This window comes from Hirundo rustica, chromosome Z (assembly GCF_015227805.2).
Source record: "Hirundo rustica isolate bHirRus1 chromosome Z, bHirRus1.pri.v3, whole genome shotgun sequence".
NCBI lineage: Eukaryota > Metazoa > Chordata > Aves > Passeriformes > Hirundinidae > Hirundo > Hirundo rustica.
Genome location: NC_053488.1, coordinates 4,804,082 through 4,829,658, shown reverse-complemented (window position 1 = coordinate 4,829,658; position 25,577 = coordinate 4,804,082). Strand labels below are relative to the sequence as shown.

At 41.1% G+C, this 25,577-nt stretch overlaps 1 protein-coding gene across 7 annotated transcripts in view; it reads right to left on the bottom strand.

Annotated features, from left to right (window-relative positions):
- Positions 1–25,577, bottom strand: part of ARHGEF28 (Rho guanine nucleotide exchange factor 28) — a 124,540-nt gene that overhangs the window by 78,608 nt on the left and 20,355 nt on the right. For 4 of the 7 annotated variants that reach the window (XM_058424104.1, XM_058424107.1, XM_058424105.1 and 1 more), the window contains exon 4: positions 5,502–5,685. The exons of 1 other annotated variant lie outside the window; for it this stretch is intronic. In XM_058424104.1, the coding sequence (XP_058280087.1) occupies positions 5,502–5,535 (34 nt within the window). In that variant the 5' untranslated portion in view covers positions 5,536–5,685. Of the gene's footprint in view, positions 1–4,036; positions 4,211–5,501; positions 5,686–25,577 lie in introns of all 7 variants that reach the window. 2 more of the 7 variants (XM_040090288.2, XM_040090289.2) reach the window with 1 other exon arrangement.

Genomic DNA, 25,577 nt, shown 5'->3' with positions numbered 1-25,577 from the left:
AGGGCAGCACTCAGGTGAGCACCCAGAATAAATGCATCTTCACACTGTGTCACCAAGGTCATTCACAAACCCCACATAATAAATTCTTGCATGCACTTACAATAACAGATATGTAGCTTCTAACTGCTAACAGCAACTGCTTATTATTTCTCTGCAAACTTAACTTGTTGCCTGAAGACCAACAGAAAATCTGGGTATAAAACTATTTTTTCAGCACCAGCAATGGCAGCATACACATTTAAATACATGACTGTGTCCCTATTTTAGCCATTCACTTGAAGTTACTTGCTGGTGCCTCTCGAACTAGTGATCACAGCCTTAGTTTTCCTTTGGAGTTCATTAGGGTCTCAGTGGAAAAGCCATCCTTTCCCTGCATCTGATCCTGGTCCTGGTCCTGTCAGCAGCTCATGCAGATTTCTGCCCTCAAGTCAGGTTGTCTCCAGCAGACACTGAAGAGTGAGGCCAAGCCTTTCACAGAGCTCTCAGTTTTCAGCTTTTTGCTTTATCCACACATACAATGCCAGCCACATAAGCAAATGGACAAACTGATAAATACTTTTAATTCATTCCTAAGAGTAACATATAAGTCCCCAAGCCTCATGCTTCTGATGATGAAGAATTTTTTTTTTTTTTTTTTTTTTTTTTTTTTTTTTTTTTTTTTTTTTTTTTTTTTTTTTTTTTTTTTTGGTGGTGGTGGTGGTTTTATCTTTTTCTCTTCAGTTCCAAGACACGCTCACTCTGAGGTGCACAGGGAGGTATTTTGGTAATGAAAGAGCATCCTCTCCCACGATCCTTGCACAGGTAAAAAGCTCACCAAAGCAGTGAACATCTAAGAGAAAAAAAATGAGGATTTTGGCACATTAAGAAGTCTAGGCTGGTCTCCAAAACTACTCATACAAATCATTACTCTGCTCCTATCTTTCTTAACTTACTAGGCTTTACTGGAAATCTGTGGGATAGTTCATTCAGTTAAACACTGCCCTCTCCTGGAACCACCTGACATTTTTCTGTCTCTTAAAATGGGATCAGTTAAGGCTTTTCCAGTCACTACAAAAACATTTTGTGAGCAGTTTCAGTCTGACATTGGAAAACCAAGGCTCTGCAGGGAGTATCATGATTTACAAAACTCTTGTAATGTATGACTTACCTATTGCATTGCTCTCTATTAACAGGTCTCGAAAACCACATGAAACTTGATCTTTCTGAATAAATAAATAGTGTATGAATCTGTGCCAACTTTCTAGAGCTTTGAAAGATTGCAACATTACAGAATAAGAAAACTGTACCTTCTACAGAGTGTGTTGTACTGCAGGGTATTTTTGGACGTTCCACTGTCTCAACTTCATTTGAATTAATACTCTATTTTTAAAAAATCGATATTACAGTATTTGATGGCCATGACCTTTATCTAAAAATTCAAGAACAATATCAAAGACTAGCAAACACTTACGTTATAAGCAATACTAAAACTGACTGAGAGAGATTTCACAAGGAGAGAAATCACCTCCTGCTTACAATACATAAAAGATCTAAAGGAACAGATTTACTATTTGCACTTCACTGCTTACATCCCTCTTCTCTACAAGGAAAGCAGCAAAACAGCTTTGCACAACAGCTCTGTTCAGAAATCTACTTTATGTTAAAAGCATCCCTGTAAAGCAAGCAATTTTGGTGGATAGGTAATACAAAGAGAACAAACTAGGACTAAACACTTAACTACATGATAAACCCAGTCTGGAAGCCAAGAGATAGTTCCCATGTCTGTGGCTCCTAGCCAGGCTGCTCCCTCGCTCAGATACACACCAACTATATCACTCCTGCCCTAAAGAAAAAGGGCCCTGGGATACAGTCTCCTACTCTAGAAATTACCCTCAGAAATGAAAAACAGAGTGGGAGGAAGAAAGAATAGATTCTTTTGTGTTCTTTCTTCAACTACTCTGCTTGCTTCTAGTCTTTCCCTCTAGTACACTGCCTGTGTATTTGCCAGCTACCAAGAGCTGCAAACGGAGAAAAGACTTGGTAACCTGAACACGAAAGAAAAAGCCAGGGATGAGCCCTGGGCTGAATGCTGCAGCCAAACTAATTTGAAAGCCATGAAGCCCCACCTCAGTGGGGCAAGTTGCATTTTTCTCTGCTCATCTCTCACTGTGCTAGGCAGTTTCTCACTCCAACACCTGCCAGGCAGAGTTTTTCAAAGTTGAGAAACTATTAAATTTGTCCATCACCAGACAAAAAAAATTACTTAAATAATCATAAACTATTTGAGTAAATTTGGATGATTATCCTGGTTTGCCCTTTCTGGTTTCTTCCATTACTCTGACACATCTCAAATGCGTCCTCAGATGTCTCTTTCTCTCAAAGAAGACCTCTGCCCTGTGGTGCCTCCAGCAGCTAGGACAGCCTCGTGGATCACCTTCTCATGCTGTCTAGGTCTCCACTGGAGGTTCACAATGAACCAAACACATCACCCCACTGGCAGGCACCACTACCACACAGCAATCTCTGCCCCAAGAAGGTCACACAGAATTTAAGTAGTTTCACATTCTTTCTCAGCAGTTTCAGGTTATCTCCCCCACCTCTGTCACCTAGCATGGCCATAAAACCTGTGGGTTTCCACTTTGGGAACTGATTAATGAAGGCATGGCTCCCATACATCAAGTGACTTTAGCCTACTGACAGCTTGTTTTAACATTTCTATAACTTCCTTAGGCATATAAGGAATAGAACAGGAACTGAAAGAACCAACAGAGCAGAGTGTGAAGAATATATTTTGGAAAGATTATGCCTTTCTTACATGAATAGATGTGCTGCTGTCTGAGGTAATCGTTTCACACAAATCCACAAATTCAACCCTACACGCCACCATAACTGTGACAAAGCTCCCTTTCTTCCATTCATGACTTTCTGACTCAAGTGTGAAGTAGCAATGTGGTCATTTCTACAGTCTTGAGACACCAGATGTATGGCCTTAGTCTGCTGAAGATGAAATGAGCGCTCCAGGACAGCAAAAATGCTACCTCTATTTTTAAAGGACTATGTACTGTGAAATCCTTAATACCTACCAAAAATTTCTAATTGCTTCCCAATGCTATGGATACAACTGAAGAGCTCAAAATTCTTGTTTGCAATAGAAGGAAAATTAATTTCACCTTTCCTTTTGGACATAATATGTAGTCTAAACACAATAACTTGTGTATAAGAAATTAACTAAATAAACCAGATGATTTTCACAATTATTCTGGTCTATTTCTGGTTGATTCAACGTGCTGCAACATTGACGCTGAGCAGGAGGGAAATAAGGTCTCCACAACAGAACCCAGACTGCTGCAACTAGAGGAATGGCAAAAAGGGAACCAACAAATCCAGGGCAGTAGGCTTTTTCCTGAAAATACCAAATGATAATTTTGTAGCCTTTCAGAGTTTTTGCCTTTGAGAACACCTAACATGCCACACTTTCTTCTTCCATTTCAAAGAGAGAATATAAAACAAGGACTTTGTGAGTGTAAGAAACAGCCAATTATATATGTAACAAATCATTCTTGATCATAGTCTTGGTTTCCCTTTTGAGTTCATTATGGTCTCAATGGAAAAGCCACACACAAATAGCAGAGATTCTGCAAGCTACAGAGAGTAACTTTTTTGCTTTGAAACAAATCAAAATCTCAACAATGTAGTTATGTAAGATTACACATAAGGACTATAGAGTATGCCACACCTTAAGTTTCTACATTAAACATGACATATAAATAATTTTCTAGGTTAAAAAAAATGCAGCATGTACTAAAAGTAACACATGGAAAATCAGTGCAGAAGAAACCTGAAGTTAAGAATGGAAATGAAAAGCTGAATTTCAAGACCAGAAAAGAAACCAACTTTTAGTGTGTTTTCAGCTCACTTGTTTTACATAAGCTGTGCAGTCTGAATCTAAAATCACTGGTGATCAGTGACACAGCAGCTTAAATTAAAAGACTACTCAAGGAAAAAAATCCAGCCTGGTAAGTCTGCAGAAGGAAATTATGAAGAAAATCTGTGGTACCTGGTAAAGAAGAGGTCTGTCCCAGATGTATTTTCTGAAGAGCTTAATGTCTGACAGTGCTGTGTAGTGTGGCTGAACATCAGCGTCAGAACTCCAGATGAATGAACAAACTGTACGCAGGCACCCTCGCTGATCTCTGCTCTTGAAATGTTAAGCGACTGACTGCCCTGGAAGCTGAAATCACACACTCTTTTAGCCAAAGCAGATGCTCTCTGCACAGGTAGAATGAAGGCGCGGCCACAGTGAGCTTCCTGCCTGCCTTCAGCACAACCAGCCAGGACCCCAACGCACCCACTGCAAAAACCGGAGGCAGAAAATCTGAAACATCCACTGAAAACACAGCTGGGCAAACAAAAACGTACCAATGACTCTTTTCAGCCTTAAGAACACAAGCTACCTCTAGATATCAACTGAGGAAAAAACAATGTTAGGTCTAGACAGTTACTCACTACTAAAAGCAGCTAGAACGAGCAAGCTGTGACAATACCTATTTCTCCTTATTGCTGTAAATGAGCAGTAGTACCTTTTCCTGTCAATGTTGCCATATATAGCAGTAAGACACAACTGGCAGCTAGCAGATTTGTTATCCCACAAGAGTGAAAAACAGAAAGTATCTCAAGGGAATACAGTATTGTTTGGACATAACAAACAAATGAGACAGTCATAACATAATGTACTGTACCCATGTTATTTTTTTTTTTTTTTTTTGGAGCTGAAGTACGGATAAATCTCACATAAAGTACAGGCTGCATGGAACCAGAACTGAAGGAGCCACACACCTAAATAAAAATGTTACCCAATTCTTGCATATTTCTATTCACAAAGAAAAGCCAAGTCTAAGAAGGGGTGTCTGATGCTTACCATTTGGTATCCATATACCAAAGACACATACATACACCCCATGCAGACCCTCAGGACTGTACAGAGCTCCAGACAGCTGAAAGGTGCCAGAAAGCACTTATCCTTTAAGTCATTTGTCAGTGTGGCAGCTCCCCGGCAAAAGAGAGTCATAACTGCAGCCCTGTATTTGTTGCTGATTCTCCGTTATTTGTTTGTTCAAACTTGAGTTTCAGAGGTGTCACAAAGTCTCCTGAGGTTTTGTGGAAGTCAGGCCCTATCGTTCTGTTTATATATAAATATTTCTTTACATATATTTTTAAGGAATGTCTTTACTTGGTTTTAGTGTATCAGGATTCAGCAGACACACTGATAGTGCGGGAAGAGGTACCTGATGGTGCAGCTGGTCCTCTACCACTTAACTGACTATTAACTGACTTCAAACGTAATGAAGGACATGAAGAATAAACTTCCTTCAATTGTAAATGCAAATTTACCATTTAAAATTATAATACTGGCAAGAAACAGCAGAAATCAGCATAAACTCTCTCCAGACAAACAATACAGTGCTTCCCACATCTCAAATGACATGACATTTTCATGGAAAAGAGCAAACCATTATACTCACTTTGGAAAGATCTCAACAAGTTTGGAGTGTCCATTTTGTAAAGCCCAATCTAACGGTGTTGCTCCATCCTTATTAGGTAATGCTAATGCTGATGGCCCTTCAGGCTGGACTGCCAAGAACAAGGAAAGCTTAACCAAGCCCAGCTTCATCACAAGGTGGAGAAGAGTTTCTTTTTGTCCAGGCTCTTAAAAAAACACAACAAGCAGATCAAAATCGTCAGTAACAAACCCCAGCATTTTACTTGCTAGGAAGCATAGAAAGACACTTACTACCATCTGCAGAAATAACACAGCTCAGCTTCAGACCTACAAAATTCTTTTGGCAGAAGCCTTTAGGTCTTTCACTAAAAACATTAATTGCATATGTAGTGCTATAGGTAATCTAAATGCTATTTAATTTCTTCCATCAAAGAAAACAGATGGAATTAGATTATCTTATTATTTCTCCCATTCTCTTTATGTAATGTAGCATCCAGCACCACCCCAAAGGAGAAGATAGTTAAAAAGCAATTTTCCTGCAATTTGCAGGAAAACTTAAAAAGAGGAAAAAACGGTTTTCTCAAGGCAGGCTGCTTATCAGGACCGTAAGAGATCCATAAAAGCTATAAGCTTATAAGCTATAAAACAACACACACATGCATGGAATATGTCACATAATTCCTCCTTCTCTCTTCTCAAAAGGTGACCTCATGTTCCTCTCCTCTCGCTTTTTAGCACGTAATCATCAAGATCAATGGGATGAAGTTTAAAATAAAAGAGTACACAACCATGACTTAGTCACTAAATGCTGGATTATCACTCTCACCATTCCCTGGCCTGTCTTCATAGAAGAATTATCGGCCTTAACATATACACTCTCACACAAAAAGTCTCTGCAATTTAAAGGCAATAAATAAAATATTCTCAAGTGCCACTCAACCAGTTCCTTACATCGATATTTTGGTACAAAGTTAAACATAAAGGTTCCTCCACAAGGGTCAAGATTTTAGGGACCATTGCCCTACAGATTCTAGACCAATCAGATAAATTATGTTAGGTTTCCAGTGATTTAAGAAATGGCATTGAAATTTTCATTTCTTTCCCTTCACAGCTTCCTTTTAGGTAATTAATGGCTGCTGTCATGTCTCAGCCAAGTACATCCTCTCTGGACATTTTAACAAGGGAGTTGCCTTCTATGAAGCTGAATGTCTTCTCTGCAGGCAACGGGGAAAAAAATCACTAGCTTCTTTTGAAAATGTTGGACTTGGAGTGTTATTATATTCCGAGAAATTCTGTATCTCCACGTCTCATACAGCCAAAATGGCAAGGAACTTAAGGAACTTTCCCTACCACTACACAGGGAAAATCACTGTAGGATCTCAGTTGGTGATAGTTTTTGATCTATTTGGTATTGAGTATTCGGTGACAACACATCCAAATTTTTTACCTTTCCATTTCAAGTGGAATCAAAACTTCCAGACAGTCAAATCCCAGAAAAGCATGCCATGCTTCCTCCAATAAATGAAAGAAATTCCAGGCATCAGGGTAATAAGGAGCTTCATGACACAGACTCCAACACTGTAACAGCCAGCACACCTGAGTGCAGTGACTGAAAACTAATTTTCATTGCAGTTCTAACAGAAGTAGACACATTAACAAGACATAGGGAGGATTCTTTAAACCAGAATATCACTAAACATTTACGTAATATGTACCTAAGTGTAGAGGCCTGTGGACTTGCTTGGGACTTCCGGGGGCTATACCTTGGAAGAATGTCCCCTAGGCCTTAACCTTTCCCATGAACCCCCTGTTTAACTGATAGGTTGTCAATCAAAGCCAGCACCACACCCCCTGTTGGCCCATTGGGCATTACGTCTCCCTGTATGGCCCTATATGGTCAGGTTTCTAGCAGTTTCTCTGTTCTTTTTAATCCAATTGGTTTGTATCCCTGTCCATTTACCCTCCTGTTTCCCTATTGGTTATTCTATACCCTTTTCCCACCCACACCTCTCAGTGATTGGTTGTTACTGTTAGCTCCCTTCTTCCCACATATAAGTCTGGGGCCCTGTAAGTGTTGGTGCCTTTTACTTTTTGACTCCTTCAGTGCTGCCGCAATAAAAAGCCACTGGATTTCTACACAAAGGCCTTTCCTGTTTTCCGTTTTCAGCAAGTTACCTGTGGTGTGTGTGGGAGTGTGATTGCTGTGTGTCTGCCCAAACGCCTTCCTCGGGGAGACGCTTTCAGGAGGTTGCAGCAAGTCACTACTGATCCACACTGCAACACTAAATATTTGTGAAACACGCATATAAAATGTCACACCATTATTTTTAAAAAAACCATGGTCAAACTTCATCTTACTGTGGTTAGCCAACATGTGACCCAGTGCATTATCCTACGCATCAATTTTCTCCACAGGTTTCAGTTTTTAAAATTTCTCTAGGTCTTCCCATTTCAGATTAAAGGAAAATAAATGTCCATCTGGGCGCAGGATCTACTGTGGGATCCAGGGCCACAGAGGAAAGTAATGAATTATGGGGTGGGGTTTTTTCCTCCAAAGTCTGCAAAGCGTTTCCAATTTCAGTCTTCGGAAAAAATGATTATTGCCATATTTTAGTGACCAGCTTCAACGTGAATTGCAGTGTTTACGCATCTATGAAATGAGTTAGCATGTACGTTTCAAAGTTTTTAAGCTCACGCAACCTTTACGCCACTGAATCCAACTCAAGCATTTGCAGACTGCTTTGCTAAATGGAACCAAAAGCAACATGGAACCACAAGCAACATGGAACCACAGAAAGGTCTGGATCAGAAGGAAACTTCAAAGACCACCTAGTCCAAAGACCCTGCCATGGATAGGGACAGCTTCCACTGGAGGAGGTTTCTCAAACCAACATCAAACCTGGCCTTGAACAACTCAGCCCAGAAGATATGACTAAAACTCACTGTTTCAAAGGCCAGTCAAACACTACTCATCAAACACCTTGGACTGCCTGGATCTGAGATCTTCTTCTATGGAGGAACATTTAAAGAAGCAAGGTTAAGGCTTCCCAAAATCTGTGGCTGAAGTGCTACTTCAAAAATGAGAGACTGCAGGGAGCCATACCCTGTTCCGTCTGCTGCAGTGTAGTTGAAAATAGGGCATGGGGCAAAGGGAAATCCAGGGGATGCAGGGCAGAAGACCAAGAAAACAACAGACGGACTACAATACAACAATCAGCTAGGAGAAGCCTCTGCTGTTTAGACATGGATGCCTTTCTCGTTATACTGTCATCAGAAGTGAAAAACAATGCTCAAAGCCCGGATCTCTCACTTGCTCGGAGAACGACCTAACAATTCAGACACAGTACAAAAGTGTGTGCCAGTATCTCCCCTTCCCCTAGCAGTATTTCTGAATAGAGACTGATAACATCATCTGTGCTTTGCATAGACAGCACTGGCCCCAGAGATATTTCTGTACTTCAGAGAGTCTCCCCTGCAAGGACTTCATTAGACTCAAAGCTGTGCCACCTGTCTGGACCATAGCAGAGCACCCTGTCTGGAGTGTTTATATGTACACCAGGGAATTCAAGTTTAAACACCCAGGAAACCGTGTGGTCCAAAATGAAGACACTGAGCAAACATTGTGCATTCACAGAAAAAAGTTTCCAGAATTGCAACTTGATCTGGAATACTGAAACTCCAATAAAGTCACACTTTAGACATCAAGCTATGTTCTTCAGATGCTTCCAACTAGACCATACTATACTACACTACACTACAGTATTAATAACAGGACAGCAGACAATCCGATTAAAACACATACAAATACATAAATCAGTATTAAGCACACTAAACATCTGCAGATGCAACCCCAATCCTCAGACTAAATGCACTGAAACAAAAAAGCACACTTTACTCTGAACATTGGCATGTGCCCAACGGGTTTCAATGTATACTGTAACAATGAAGGGGGGGGAAAAAAAAAAAAAAAAAAAAAAGCCAGATAAGCTTGTTCTGAGGATGATAAGATTAGGACTTTCCCACTCAGCAAAAAGGGAGCCCTTAGGATGCCCTTTCCCTGATGAGGAATAGCCTTTTTTCTGCTCAGACACTGCCGCAAATAAAGTTACTCCTCTGGCAGCCAAATCTTACAAACAATGCAGTATGAATAAGTCTGCCGCAAAAGAACAAGTTTTAAAAATAACAGTAGTTAATCTTTGTCTTCTGAAACTGCCATCTAAAACAATAACCTTTAATATCTCACCACAAATAGTCCAGTAACCGATCTTTATCTGCCTAACCTAACAACCTCCATCTAACCTCATGCTAAATTTGTTCATGGCCAGCTTGAATGCACATGGCAGCTGAACCACCCTGCAAGTTCACTGTCTGCTTTTAGCCCTGATGCACTTAGAAACAACACTCATTCCTCTTTGTACTCTACCTCTCTGGATGATGTGTTTGCTGGGCTACTCTTTTTTTACTAGTCCCGCATGGCTTGCCCAGAAGTGAACAGGAACTGATGACATAAAGCAGTTACTGTACCTTCATGACAGTAAAATCTGAAATTTGAACTGTCTACTCAGAAGGATAAATGGAAAAGTAAGTATCCTCTTCAGCACAAGGATTTTTCACCACGAGGATGGTGAAGCACTGGGACAGGTGGCCCAGAGAGGTTACAAGCTGTCTGTCTTTGGAGGTGTTTAAAACCTGATCCTAGCAACCTGACACAACTCTTAAGATAACCTGCTCCAAGTGGAGGGTAGGACCAGGTCACCTCCAGGGACACTTTGATCCAAAATCTGCTGCTGTTCTGTTTCAGAATCAGCAATACCAAATCAAAAACAAAAACAACAAAACAAACAAACAAAAAATCAAACAAACAAAAAAAACCAGAAAGACATGATGACTGATAAACTTTTTAAACAGACTTGCCTACAAAGAAAATATTTTCTTTAAAAGATGGTAGTGTTTTGAAATAAGTTTCAGTTATCTTCTTTTACCACTTTTCTCTTACACTTCCTCACTCTGGCAGAACCAACACTCTTGACATTTTCCTACACTTTTCACTTTATTTTCCCATTCCGTTAGGGTCTAATTCAAGTGTGGCATAAATGCGGAGGGGGGGGAACCACAAAGAAAACACAACAAAAAGAAAACAATCCTGAAAGAAACATACACACACACATGCCCATATTGTGGAACAATACCCCAGCATACTCTGCATTCTGTGGCAAGCTGGAACAAAATACGGGAAAAAAAGGAAAAGGCAAGGCTTCTTCAACATATTCTTATTTAAATGGTATAAAATACCTCTTAATTTAAATGACATAAAATGCCATTTTTCATGTGTGTACAAACCAAACAATTCCTATGATTTGAAGGACGCACTGCTGGCTGATTCAGACAGGGTCAGCTACTGCAAGGCAGGTGGTGCTGTAAATGGTATGCACTATCAAGACTTTGTTTTGCATTGCATCCCAGTTCTCCAGCCAAAATATTCTGTTTGGGTTACACAGAGCTGAGCCAAACAGTCTGTTTTAAACATTAAAAAAAAACCCTTTTGTTCTTCCTTGCACCTGAATCCCTTCCTATGTCCAAAAAAATCAACTAAACCCAAATATTTCTCTCCGACAGAAATGACTAAGCCCTTTCTGGGCTCTGAATCTCATTCATTTCCTGGAAGGAGACTAAAAACCTCAAGATTGAAAAGCAGGGGGAGACATCAAAACTGGCTGACAAATTCCATTCTTTTTCCTGGCTTCATATTTTAGTATACTACTGCTAATTTATTTTTTTTCCCCCTCCATTAGGAATGAGATTATTTATAAAGCTGTCTTCAGTGCACCCCAGTGCTGCAAAGACTCACACAAGTGGTTTTGTTAAGGGACATCAGGCTGCAATGCATGAGGTCAGGTATGACAGATCATCTGAGAGCGTACCTACATGGACCAGCTCCCAGGGGCTGGCATCAGTCCTGCAGAGGAAAAGGGCATGAGGGAAGGTAAAGGTCCATTGCAAAGGGAGTCCTGCCCCAGCAGTTTTAGCAGCAGGATGGTGAGAAAAGGCTCACACCCCCCAGCCCCATGCATCCTGGTGCCACAGCTACACCTCAGGTGAAGTTCCAGCTGACTCTACTGATGGGGTGACCCCAACTACGATGCAAAACACTACAGGAGGTGGTGTCTGTCACTGGGAGGGATATTCCTCATCCTTTAGCACCGCAGCCAAACACTCCCTCCTGGTGTCTGGTGTAAGACACTCGTTCATTGAGCACCACCCAAGTGCACAATCGCAGCTGGGACACCCTTCCAGCCAGGAGAAGAGCAGGGCTCTCCAGCCCCATGCTGACTGAAGGCTGAGGTCTGGGTCAGACCACAGCTTTGTATCTGGTCCCTTCAGCAGGAGGGTGGCTCCAGAGCCCCACTGCTTTTATACTGCCTTCAACAGGAAACTTCACCTCCTGTACCTCTGACAGAACTCACTCTCCTGTCACTCTCTGTACCTCCAAGTGCTCAGTGCCTTTCCCAAAAAGCCTTCCCTTTGTGGTCAAGGGGACCTCAAATGCCTCCTCTCTGCTGTTACTACCACTGACCAGGAGATGAGAATCATACACTTGATGGAAACCTAGAGTTTGAAGCGTGCTTGACGATATCTTGCCCGGTGCAGGTTTCTGGGTGAACAGCGGGCTCTAGAAGACACTCACCTGCCTCACAACACACAGGCTAGCATCCTCCTCCCCCTGCCAGATGCAGTTTCCAAAAGGACAAACTCCTACAGGGACAAAGATTCATCTGTGTCTCTAACTCCCTGAATTCTCTGACCAAAAAAACAATTACCTCTCCTCACAAATCTCACCAGACCTAGACACACTTATCCACTGTTCCCAGTGTTTTCCTAATTCTGTGGAGGAGAACAGGCACTTTGCACTCCTCTCCATTTCCTTCCACAGGAAAAAAAGTAATATAAAATTCCAGCTGAAGAGAAGACAGAGACAGAATTTTCTTTAATTTAATTTTCTTTAATTTAATCAAAACCCTGACATGCACTAGTCAGGTTTGAGCTTGAACTTTAGAAGGAATATGTGTTAATACCAAGTGAAAAGAGTAATGTTAATTACAAAGAAAAGATTGGGCAATTCTAAAGAAAAAGTGTCACAGAAAGTGGAAAACTGTTCCCCAAAGGAAGAGTTTGGTAGCTCAGTTCATTCCACAAGACCTATCCGTAGAAAACAATTACAATGCATTTATGAAATAAATGGAGAATCTCCTTGTTCACAAAAGGGAACTGATCACTGCTGCCTTCTCTATGATCCACAATTAGTTTTCTTAGTCCAGGCTGTAACATTATTGTGCCTATGAACAGACAAAAACCTAAAAGAGCAGTTCTTCCTCTTGAAAATAACTGTAAACAGTGGCAAAGCTGGCAGCAACTCTTCTTCATTTACTAGCGCAGTTAAGTAACCCAGACAACGTGAACTCACTCTCTTGGCAGCTCCCCTAAAACAACCGGAAACTGAGATGCCCTCGGCTTCTTGTCCATAAAGGGCACTGCTTGCAAAATGCCCTCCTGTGCCCTCTCTGACAGCTGAGAAATGTAAAACTGTGTGTGTTGGGGATTAAAAACCTTCAGGGAAGATGCTGAACCTCTGTCTGATGGTTCTTGGGACTGCCAGTACTGGAAGGCTGTCATAACCTGATGTTGTAAGAAACAAAGACTTACTTACAAAGACATTTTTACCATTCAGATTAATTTCTTCTTTCGCACTTTTTCTCTTTACTTAGTCTTTCTTTCCTTCTTTCCTCCCTTTTTTCTTTGCATTTTTTTTTCCTTTTTTTTTTTTTTTGGTAAACAAAAATACTGTGGGAAAATTATCTTCTTTTCTTTTTTTTTTTTTTTTTTTTTTCCCCCTGGCAGCGCTAACAATTTATTTAGCTTATTTTTTAATACTCATAGTCTCCAAATTGAATAATCCTGTTCAGAAGGAAAATACCCTTTATCAAGGTGCAATAAACAAGAAAATCAACTTCTCTTTATCCCTCCTTCCCCTTTCCTGAAACCCACCAACAAATAAATGTCTAAGCACAGCACATTTGCTGAGTACCCAGTTTACTCTAGCAGCAAGATGCTGATCTCAATATCTGACCACTCTGTGGGAATGAGCAGCTCCTGTCACAGCTGTCACACAGGCATCTATTACAAGTGAGGATTACCAAAAGGGTCATGCTTTCTTGTTTCTTTTGTTGAACATTCTATGATGTGGCCAAAAACTCCTGACCTGTAATTACACTAAATTCCTGAATTATTTGCAATGCTCCCTAGACAATCTCTTGGCTCTCTTTATCAAATCCTTGTAATACCTTATAAATGGAATACAAACATTTTTCCTGAATACAAAAACTCTTATGAATAAAGAGTCCATGATCCCTCACATTTCTAAATCCTCATAAAAATGAATGAGGTCCAAAAACACTAGATGGTGCAATAGTTTTCTCCAGCAACATGTCACTCAAAGTACTTTTTTCTGACAAAAATAACCCCACAGTTCTGAATACTGACAGAATTGCAAAAGCATGACATCCTAAGTAGTGATGGATGATAGCACCCACAATTTCATAGCAATTCATATTAAAAGGAGCATCCTGACAATGTCAAGCGTCAAGATACATCCAATCTTCGATACAAGGAATTGTGGGGACAGCAGGTAGGGAAAGAAGTTCTCATTCTACCTCTAAAAACTCAGAAATTTCTAGATCCCGTTTCTCACCCATTTTGATCTTTCAGAGCATGTAGAAGGGTACAAGGCCTTCATCACCTCACAGCTGAAGGACTTCTCTGCTCATTGTGCTGAGAGATCTGAAGCTCTCCTGTCTCAGTCCACCCCCTTCTCCCTCCCTCTCCTTCCCCTCCATGCACAGGCCTCCCTCAGCCACAGCCAGCCCTCAGCCTTGCTTGGCTTCCTTGGCTTTGGGGACAAGAACACGGTGATGGGGACAGCACAAGGAAGCAACTCCCATCACTGCTTCTCAGAGTCTGGATGAGGCTGGATGAGAGAGAGGATGAAAACTACACTGTTGGGGAGGATGAAGCCAGAAAGCCCTATAAATATGATTGCTTAGATTCTGAGAATGTGAAGTCTGTAGGTGAGATAGAATTGAAAGTAAGTTTTGATGTTTGAGATGTCCTAGCTACTGGATGTCTGGGAAAACAGTTATGTGGCCAGCTGAAGGTCACCTGCAGCCAGACCCAGAGGTCAAATGCAATGTCCTGTCTCACCCCAATGTATGGTTCACCCCACACCTGTAACCCTCCCCCGAAGTATCAGGTATCTGTAACCCCATTGGCACAAGTCCTGTTCCAGCCCACCTTGAAGCCCCCCGATAAGGGGTCCCAAGGAGGCTGGACACCCTCTTTGCCTGGCACCCTTTCCTGAGGATTTTCCTCTCTTGGAATTTCCTCTCCCTACCTCTCCCTTCCCCCACCTTCCTGGGCCTTGCCACGAGCTGCAGCCTGGCAGCTCAGAGCAAGGCCTCACATCCCTTACAATAAACCTCATCTTCTAAAACCCAACTTCAGAGATCTCTCGTCTACATTCATCCACGCCATCCTGGAGTCCACAGCAGAGAAGTTATTTCTACACTATACTTTCAGAAAGGAGAGAGGAAGGATGCAGAAGTTAAAGAGAAATTATACAAATTGCCTAGAGGAGAGCAAAACAGGTATCAGGCCCAGCCCAAACCTGGACAAGAGAGACAAAGGGAAGGACTAGCCTACCTTGGGCTGAAGGAAAAGCTGTCCAGACACCCCCATCAGGGGTGGCCCCAAGCACTGCCCAAGCAGGAGTGCGCTGACAGATCCCACTGTAAATGAGCATTGCTACCAGGTCCCAGGAATTTGTTTTGTTCATTCAGATACCAGGCAAAAGGTATGCTTTAGGAGCAGCGTCTGTTGCACAAAGGGAGAGGTCACTTCTTCGAGCACAGCAGTGCCCACGAGGCAATCCCACCACAGCGTGCTGAAGACATGCTTGTCCAACACTTCAAATGTTCACAGAGACTCTCTATGGCAATGGGGGCACATCCCAGCTTTTTGGGCTACGCTGGAATTTTGTTTATCTACACAGCATTTTAATATGAAAAGTGAACAAAATATGAAAAATGCATAGAAACAAAAATACATAGAAACAAAAAATACAAGATCTATAAAGGTCTTGCAAGGGCAACTTACTCTTTTTCTATTGCAGTACACCTGAAAATTAAACATTAGCACAACTGAAAAATAACGAATTTTGCTATGTGGATAGGGGCTGCCCTGGCAGAGTTTATTCTGATAACAGCTGAGATGATCTCTGACTCTCTGGACCTACAGCACATCCAGGATAATCTTTCCACATGTTTCAAGCAAGCAGGTACCCAGCTGGTTATGCCCAAGCATCTCTCAGAACCTCTGGCATCCTGCTGATGCTTCTGGGTTGGGTTTCAGCTGGTGAAAAGGTTAAATCAGCCTGTGAGCAAAACTAAGCCGATTTCTTCAGGCTTTGATACAAGGTCCTCATTGTTAAAATCCAACAGTTTTCCCAGAAGTTGAACAAATATTTACTCCACATCAAAATGAAACAAGTAACTACTTTTTTTTCCCTTCTCCTTTCTAGCCGATATTTGAACGAGACTAGGTTTTTTTGTTGGTGGGTTGGTTTTTTTTAATATCTCTTAAAGGAGTTGTTTACAACAGACAGACAAAAAACATTCTTCAGATTTTAAGTTATCTGTCATTAGAATTAGAAAGGTTTAAGACTTGAAAAAAGCCTTTACCCATAGAAATGAGCTTAACTGAGGTGTGTTTGTTTCTCAAGAGTTTGCATGCAGCCCTTTCAGTTTGGCTCACATGAAAAACTGCCTGTCTTCTAATTTTCAGCAATTTAAAGAACTAACAGGAAAACAGCCCAAACTACCAAATTTTCAATGAAAAGCATGTGAAGCCATGAAGTATAACACAGTATCCACCCTCAGCTACAAATAAGCTGACGCTGAAAAAAAAAAGTATATATATATACTCTGTAGCACACCCTAACTACAGCTTTTTGTTTGCAATGAAACCTGAAACCAGGACAATCTCACTTGATTTTGCTCTGAAGTTTTTCAGTAGCACACTCTAGTGTAATTTTTCACATGTATTTTCATTCCACCTCCTCTACAATTCAAAAAAAAAAAAAAAAAAAAAAAAAAAAAAAAAAAAAAAAAAAGCCACTTATAAACTTCTTTAATGATATTTTCCCCAAATAATGAACATAGTTATAAATGAAGGATAAACACTGACAGAGCAATGACAAAAATCATGCATACTCTGCACACTGGAATGCCTACAGTAACATACTCTTCCCTGGCTACCACCTTTCCCTCCCAAGATAAAATAATCTCACTTGGTTAGAATTATGGCTACAAACCTTCATGATACAGCTCTTGCTTTTTTTAAACACACCGCTCTATTTACAAATAAAGAACTGCATTCACAGTGAGTCAAGGCAGAAAAACATTATAGGGAGACAGAGTTACAATAACCATCATTTCCCTTTTTAACTCCCTGGCCACGAACCAAATCTCTGATTACAGCTCTCGCACTTGAACGATTTTTCATATCAACCACAAAACAAAGCACAAGAGTAGAGAAACTGGACGAAACAGTGAGATACTCTGCTCTGACCTGTGCACCAAACAACTGCTAAAAGCTTTCTAACTTCAAATAAAACTATACCACCTTCTGGGCAGCTTCCAAGGATGTTCCAGGTCGAAGGCAACTTTTCATAAGCAACAGCCATCATCAGGTCATTATCCAGTGATCGCCGATCTTTCATCCTTGGCCCAAACTTATCCAGCAACAGCTTGTGACTAGTGGCAACCAGAAGGTGAGACAACTTGCACAGATTCTCTCTGTAAGTGACAGGACAGCTGCCAAGGAACCACCGGTGAGAAACCCACTGTGTACATTAACACAGACACAGAAACTGCTTCTTGGTATCCATGGCCTGCAATCTTAATGTAAATAAACCACTAACATCATCTGTGTTTAGAAAACACATTAGCTGTTCTTCATACTTGTCCGCATCTAAGAGCTGTGCCTGCTCATTCAAAATTATTTTATTCTTCCCTTTCATTATATTTATTTGTCTTAGGACATCCATCAGCATTTACACTGATAAACTTGGATTCAACTGGACTTGAACTGACAGGCCTCCCAATTACAGCAGCTCAATTAATTGTAGAACCAGTTGTTTTAAGTGAGGATTCTTTAACCACAGTGGAAAGAATTGAAGATTCTTGAATAATCATTAAGAAAAATTAGATGCATATGTAAGGAGTGGGGTTATGGCCTGTAAAATGAATTCTTAGTAATATGTCTATTTATTAACTGATTTTTTTTTTTTTAAGCTAGCCCAAAACCCAAAAACTTTTAATTAATTCAGGCTCTTGGCAAACCTGATTAAATGCTGCATCAATTCTGTAACTTAGAGCTGGGACCCTCAAAGTCCAAGGGAGTTTGTCCCTTTAACCTCTTCAGCACTTTGTCTTTCCTTCCTACTCCTTTGACATCTAAGGGAGGGTGGATGCCATAAAAGAGGTGCAAGCTGTACCCCTCACAGTAGAGTTAACCATGATGTACTAAGCGCACAGGTTTAAATTTTCCAGCACACTCTGAAAAGCTACAAGTACCTGTGCAATCTAGTAACTGCAGAAGGAAACGTGTGCTTACCACAGTTGTAGTTGTTTTTAAAGTTCTCTGTGTTCCCTTATGTGTAATTTGGCTACCATAAAATAACACTAACATCAGCAGCAGGGATATAGTTTAACCTCACATTTTATTTTCATCTGTTCATGGCTTTTGTCATGACTAAGTGTTGCCTGTAGCCCTCTGATTTTGTTCCTACCCCAGAAGCAACCATTTAACAGCATCAGAGAATATGCTGAGACCTCAAAAACAAAATTAAAACTGACTTGGAACAAGCCTAGCATTGTATTTTCTGCAGTTGTAATCCATGATAATTATTTAGCATTTACAGGTTCAAAGGAGCCACTATGTAATAGCAGTGAACTTCCCTTTTTTATACTCTCCACTTAACTTCAGGCTCTAAATCCCCTTTAGAAGACAAGAGAAAACAAGGAGCTCGTATTGCACAGGTACACCATGTCTGATAGCCTCCTACCCACACAAATGAAAAGGTCACGAAGCGCACAATAGGGTGACAAGCAGGGTGTATGTTACATCCACGAGGGAGACAAGCCCAAGGCAGAGAGCCAGCTGGGAGGCAACACATACCTCCCTTGTTTGTAGTGAGGCACCCTGGAATAGTTTCCCAGACACTTCTGTACCACGTGCATCTCCAGCATCGCAAGCAGGAGGGCCTTGCAAGCCAGGCTGACAGCAGCACCAACAGAAGGCTCAGAAAAAAACAGCACTTTTGCAGGTGTTAGGATTACCAGCGGCAAACAGTTGTGGCATAGAGTCACATTAAAAATTATGCCATCCCTGGAGCCTGCACTTTAATGCACACACAATGGTGCAAGTCCAGTAAAGCTTAATTCAATACTACTTCATCTGATTGCTACAAAAGGCAGGATCACCTATGGAGAGTCAAACTCAGCCTGGATCCTAAAGGTGATCATTCAAATCCCTGCATTTTCTCCACTGCAGAGACATAAAAGTGTTATACTGAAAAGTCCAGTCACGCCCAGCTTGGAAATGGGGTTGGAAGAGAGCATAGAGTGTAAAAAATATAAACGTGAGCTAAGGCTTGCCTGGAACTATGGGCTGAATATTGTGGTCACTAACTCGCTCTGCAAACATGATGTGTCTCTTCAGGGACCCATCACAAACAAAACAAAACTCAGCATCCTCTGGGAGGTAAATGTCTTTGTCAAATTTTGCATGTATAGGCACCTGTCCCTGAAAAATGAAAGTGCATTCTGAAACATCCAGTAAATTTCTCAGCTTCAACAGACCCACTGATGTATAAGTCAGGTCCAAGTTTATTGTAACCTTTATAACTCTACTATGCAGAGGCTGTGACACAATGACAAACCTTGAGTTTCCTACTTCCCCTTGGAAAATAACACAGTTTTTATGCCTGCAAAAGCAAAGCTGATTGAAAAAAAAAAATGCCTTTTAAATAATGTCTTTCAAGAAATTTCTTTCATCCTACTCCACACAAATATAGCCAGCTTTTTATTTAAAATGCTTCAGAATAACCTGAAACCAAATATTTTTATTTACTAAAGCAAGTTTTGTCTTAAAAAAATAAAAATTTCAGAAGTGATTTAAATTATCTTGGGCTTAGTTTTCAAAGGGAAGCACCAATGCAATTCTACAACTCGTTTCAAGGAACACTAGTTCCCAGATAGCTGTTTGCAGATTTCTTTATAGTAAATAGAAAGCAACCAGCCAAGAAAAATCTGTCATACAATAGCTTCAAAAAAAGAACAGGAAAGAGATCTAAGAAGCAGCAAACAATAACAAATGTCTGACAAGTTTGAGGGAGGAAATTTAGACCAAGCTGCATTTCCTTGAGGAGAAGGACAGTGTGCTACAACACAGTTCCTGACTACCACAGTTATTCTAAACAAGGCAGAATTGCCCCAACATCTGGCAGAAAACACGTCACAGAAGAATATCTGAGCCATATTTCCAAAGATGCCCGCCCCACTCTATTCAAAAGTTATCACAGCACTGACTCCACCAGCTCCATAAAGAAGTCTAGTAAAAAACAAAGCACAACACAGTAGCACAGAAAATTCTGTGGCTGAAAACCACACTTATGCTCCTGACTGTCCTTACCCTGTTCATCATAGGCCAAACACTCCACTGCAGTGTGACTCTTGTCACCCACCACATCACATCTTTGCCTGCCTTCCCCAGGGACATCTTTGTCATCACTCATAGCAACGGGAATTCCGCCCGTGTTTTCCTCTTCCGTGCAGACGAATCTAATGAACTGAGGTGAAGAGGCAAAGGCTGGTTTCAAGCACAAAATCAGATATGACTGTTCCCATGAGGACAGATGTAAACAATGTAATGTGATACAGTCTCACATGTGGCCAGAGTGTGATGAGCCCCCTGAAGATGTATCAACTCTGAGGGTTCACCTGCAGCCTTCCAGAGTGGCTTAATAATATTGCCAGATGGCTCCTTGGGTGTGTTTTGTAAAGCAAAGGTTTTGATAAAACAGAAAATAACAAATGATGCAGAAACAAAAGAACAAAAGCCGGCCCAGGTGCCAGAGAAGCATCTGACACCTAAGACACCCCAAAAAAGCACTTGAGCGCCTCTTTGCACTTTCTTAAGCATACAACGATCAAGGAGGAATAATTTGGCTCGCTGCCAATAGAAACAGCTACAGATTCTGAGAAATGCTTCCAAAGCCCAGCCAGTGCTCCTAGGCTGGTGCTGAGCCAATGCCAGGGAGCAGGGCATGGAAGATTCTAGCTGGGTTTCCTTATACACCCAGAGGTAAACCAAAACTGTTTTCCTTAATTAGAATCATTTGCTTGGGTGCAGAAATGCCTTGGTACAATTATGAGTTCAGTATCAAGATCAGACACACCTGTCATCCCCAAACACTGACAATGCCCCTCTTTTTAGTGGCTTGAAGTGTCGTTATAGCTGCCAAGTGTTTTCTCCTATTTCTCCTTGGGTTTTGCACTACTATAACCAGAATGTGTTACTATTACCTTGGCTGTTGTTTTCACTGTTGTTATTAAAAAAATCTTTAAAGAAAAAAAATGTCGTAGTTGTGAATAACCCTTTTTTATCTGTTGAATAATAAATGTGGATTGCTGTTCTGGGGAGACAGGAATAGGGTAAGTCTCTGAGGATCCTCCACAGTCTGCTCCAGTGGGTTCTTAGCTGACAGCTGGTGCATGGCAGAATTTCTCCCACGTGGGCACTTGGGGCCACAACTCCCCGGCCTTCTCTGGCCTCTGGACCCCTGAGTCAGAGAGCAAATACAGCCACACAGCTTTCATGTTTTCTTTGCCCTAACTATGCAAAACAAGGGAGATACTCTGTGGAAACATTTCTCACTTTATTAGCAACTGTCGGAGGGGAAAAATTCAAGCCAAATTGTAGCCACGCTGCTCCTTTTTAGAAAATGCTAACATGGGTTCACTAAGGACAGAGAAACATCTTAAACTACTTACATTACATAATGTATAACAAGGGAGTTTTCACAAATCCTTGTCTAGAGGGGAAAAGATGGGGAAAACTCATGTGCACATAACAAAAAAAAAGAAGTTTTATACAGTCCACTCCTTGCAGCACTCCAGAAAATTAAAGTCATGGTCATTTATGTGAAGACTTTACAAGAGGAAGGCAAATTGACAGCTAGCTTGTATGTGGCCAAACAACTGAATGATTCAATTGGAAAGTCTCAAATGATTCAAACAGAGGGTTAAACCCTGTATTACAGAGATAACACAGAAAGTAATAGTGGAGTATTAATTTTGATGCTGCATGGTTATCACATGTGGCATCAGAAACAGTTACGTAATTCAAGCTCCTACCATCATCTCCAGCACTTTTGATCCTCCCTTCAGATATTCTTGTTTCATGTTGCTCCATTCAAACATATATTTTTTGTTCCTGCTGCTGCTACTGAAACATGTATCAGTTTACTTTCAAACTGTCTCTGTGTGAAGCCAAATACATTACAGGACCTATTTAATCACGTTTCTTTTTCTACAAAGATCACTTGCACTCCATTCTAGAAAACTCCTATGTAGAAAAATACTTTGAGAAAGTCATTCAAATTTTATACCCAATCCCTGCAGAAGTATTTGTATCTTGAGTCCCTCAGGCAAGGTCAGTCCAACCCCAGGAACAGCCTGCAGCAGGAACTCCCTGAACAGATCTTTCCACCACAGACAAATTAACTCAGAGTCACAGGAGTGGGAGCAGTTCCAGCTCCCATCTTCCACCTCCTTTCCTAACAAGGCACACAAGCAAGAGGGAAGTGGGCTGGATCTTGCAACGAGAGACAATAATTTAGTCCTCCACCAAAGAAATGTCTGTCTGCTTCACAAGGCTTTCATGGACTTTTCTGGGAGATGAACCCTCTTTTGTAAAAGCACTGCTTCCTGGCAGAGCCACAGTGCTCAATCCAGGTTTTCAATCAAAGCATATTCACTTAACTCTTAAAGCAATTAAATGGTCCACAAAAACAACAATGAAACACTTTCCAGGGAGTTTCATGAGAAATTCACACTTAAGAAACATTTGCACAGCATCACGCTCATCACGTGTAAGAGAGGGGCTTCTCCCTGCTTCACAACCCATTCTGCAAGGAATGAACAAAGAACCTTCTCAAGTCTGCAAAAAAAATCTCTGGCACTGACATACTACTAAAGCACAAAGAAACTAAAACTATAGTTACTGGCCTTTAAAAGTAAGTAATTCAGCCCTAACTCAGATGTCAGTACAAACGAGCAAAATCAACATAGATTACTGTATACACACCACCTGAAATGAGAACAGTCTCCTACAGAATGATGTTTGGTCTGAGTTAGTTCCAGACACCAAAACTGACACATTCCAACAGTTTCTTCTACATTTCTAAATATAAAATTTAAGCTTATCTTCTAGATATCAAAACCCAAATGAGATAAGTCACACTGGTTCCTTATCTTCAGAAAAGTGGCCAAGTACACTGAATACAAGGCAGCTGTGAGTGCATGCTGCACTCAGCTGCAGCCAAGAGGAGTTTTGACATCGATTTAATAAAAGCCAAGATGTCATTGTAATCCTTAAAATAAAAACCAGGAAAGCATACGGGGAAACTGGGGAGAAGACACTTCAGTTAAGGAGATCTTAAGAGAGAGTAGTGGATTATGTAACCTAGAAATGTGTATTCTATTTCATCTGCTGAAGGCTGGTTTTTTGAGAGATGTTTGTCTTTCTCTTGCCCCTCCAGGGGGGAAGGAGGAGGATGCCTCCTGATAATGGCCCAGCCATTAAATCCAGGTGGGGCAATGTTTCTTATCTCTTTCACCACCCCTCCATCCTCCAGGGGGACATCTTCTGATAATGGGCCATTAGGGCCCACCAGTGACATGACACATTCCATCATCCCACTGGGAGATGCTCCTCATGGTGTGGGAGGAGCCAGCTGTTCCTAGCTAGATAAAAACTGGGACTGAAGGGCACAAGGTATTCTGTTTTTCCACTGGATTCTCAGAAGAAGAGAGGACCCATCTCATCACCACTGGACTTTCTACAGGACCATCTCTAACCCACAGACCCACATCTGTTACTCCAGGAGGATTTATTTGGACTGCTTCCAACACCCTGACCAACAAGGTGCTAGGTCATATCCCTGACTCTGTCAGGTTTTTTCCAGGATTTTTGTTTGCTTCCTTGCTTTTTGGTTGGTTGGTTTGTTTTGGTTTTTTGTTTGTTTGAGGTTTTTTGGTTTTGTTTTTTGGGTGGGCGGTTTTTGTGTGGTTTGGGGTTTTTGTTTGTTTGTTGGTTTGGTTTTTGTTTGTTTGTTTGGGGGGGGTTGGGGTTTTTTTTTGTACTGCTACATTTGTGTTTTCCTATTTATTTTTAATATTCCTAGTAAAGAACTGTTACTCCTATTCCCATATCTTTGCCTGAGAGCCCCTAATTGCAAAATTATAATAATTGGTGGGAAGAGGGTTTACATTCTCCATTCCAAGGGAGGTTCTAGCTTTTCTTGGCAGACAAGTGTCTTTCAAAACCAAGACAGAGAGACATAGATTCAACTCCCAACACTAAACCTGTGGATGAGGAAGTGTTAATTTGGGATCCATAAAGTAAATCCTACCTTTTATTACCAGGGAAAACATTGTACTGGCACTGGGGAGAAGATTAGGAAAGTTCATGGTTTTAGCAAGGTTTACAGGTCTATACACTCTTCTGGTGTCACCAAACACATTTTTCACACATTCATTTTCCCTTAATTTGTCTAGGGTACTTGAGAGCTGACCATGCCAGGCATGCTGCAGCAGGGTCCCCTAAACCTCGTGTCCAGGGTGGGAAGTAGCAAAGGCCAGACTTGGGAGACGAGCTTCCACCTCCTGACATTAATCTGGCCCTGTTATGCGTCCCAGTAAGGGATTGAGGCAGGCTCTCTGTGAGGAGAAGAGGGAAATGTGAGTAGCAACCCCTCACAGCTGAAACATGGCAGTATTCAAGCAGGCAGGAGGGGATGAAGGTTTGACCATGGCACTTCCAGTGTACCTCATCCCTAGTCTGCTGCAAGGCAGTCCATGCCTCAATAAATGACTGGCCATTAACCTGAACTGAGTTTCTTCCACTCGGAAACCACCACCTTCCTCACCAGGAACCTGCCCCAGCAAAACAGGTGCAATACAAAAAGACCTTTAGAGGACTTCCAAATCCAGGCCACCCTGCTTAATTCCAACAATTGCTCTCTATTCTTGCCTACGCAGCCTGGATATATCTTCTTTCCCAGCAGCTTTTTACCATAAAAATAACACATTCTAAAGTACACTATAAATTTTTTCACCAAGCTATGCATGTAGCATAATTGCTTAAGAAGTAATGTTTTATCCAGGGCTTTCAAGGATATCATCTCTAAATGTAACAGGACAAACAAATACCAGCTTTGTAATTACATGCCTTAAGAAGAATATATACTGGGGTAGAACAATGGCTTAATTGTTCCCAAAATGCAAGTCCCAACTGCCAACAATAATAGGAATATTTTCTTCTGTGTCAGCTGCTACTGGACACTGCAATTTTACATAAATATTTTTTCACTGTTGAGAAGACTCACTTCAGAAAATGTTTATATTTGACTTGTGCTTGTACAAGAACAGTAGCAGCCATACAGTTTTACTGACCCTTCTGCAACTCAGCTGCAACTGTGAACACTTCTACACAAAAGACGCTAAAATAGAGAAAATTTAGCAGTAGGGAAATTCTAAATTAACACAAATCAATCATATTCAAATCATTAATAACAAGAAAAAAGTTACAAACATGTCTCTCCAATGTTCTATGGTGTTTTTGCAGTGTCCAACGGAGAGACCTTGTCTACAGATTGCAGTAAATGTTCTTATGGATTTGCTTAGTAAAGCATGCACCCCCA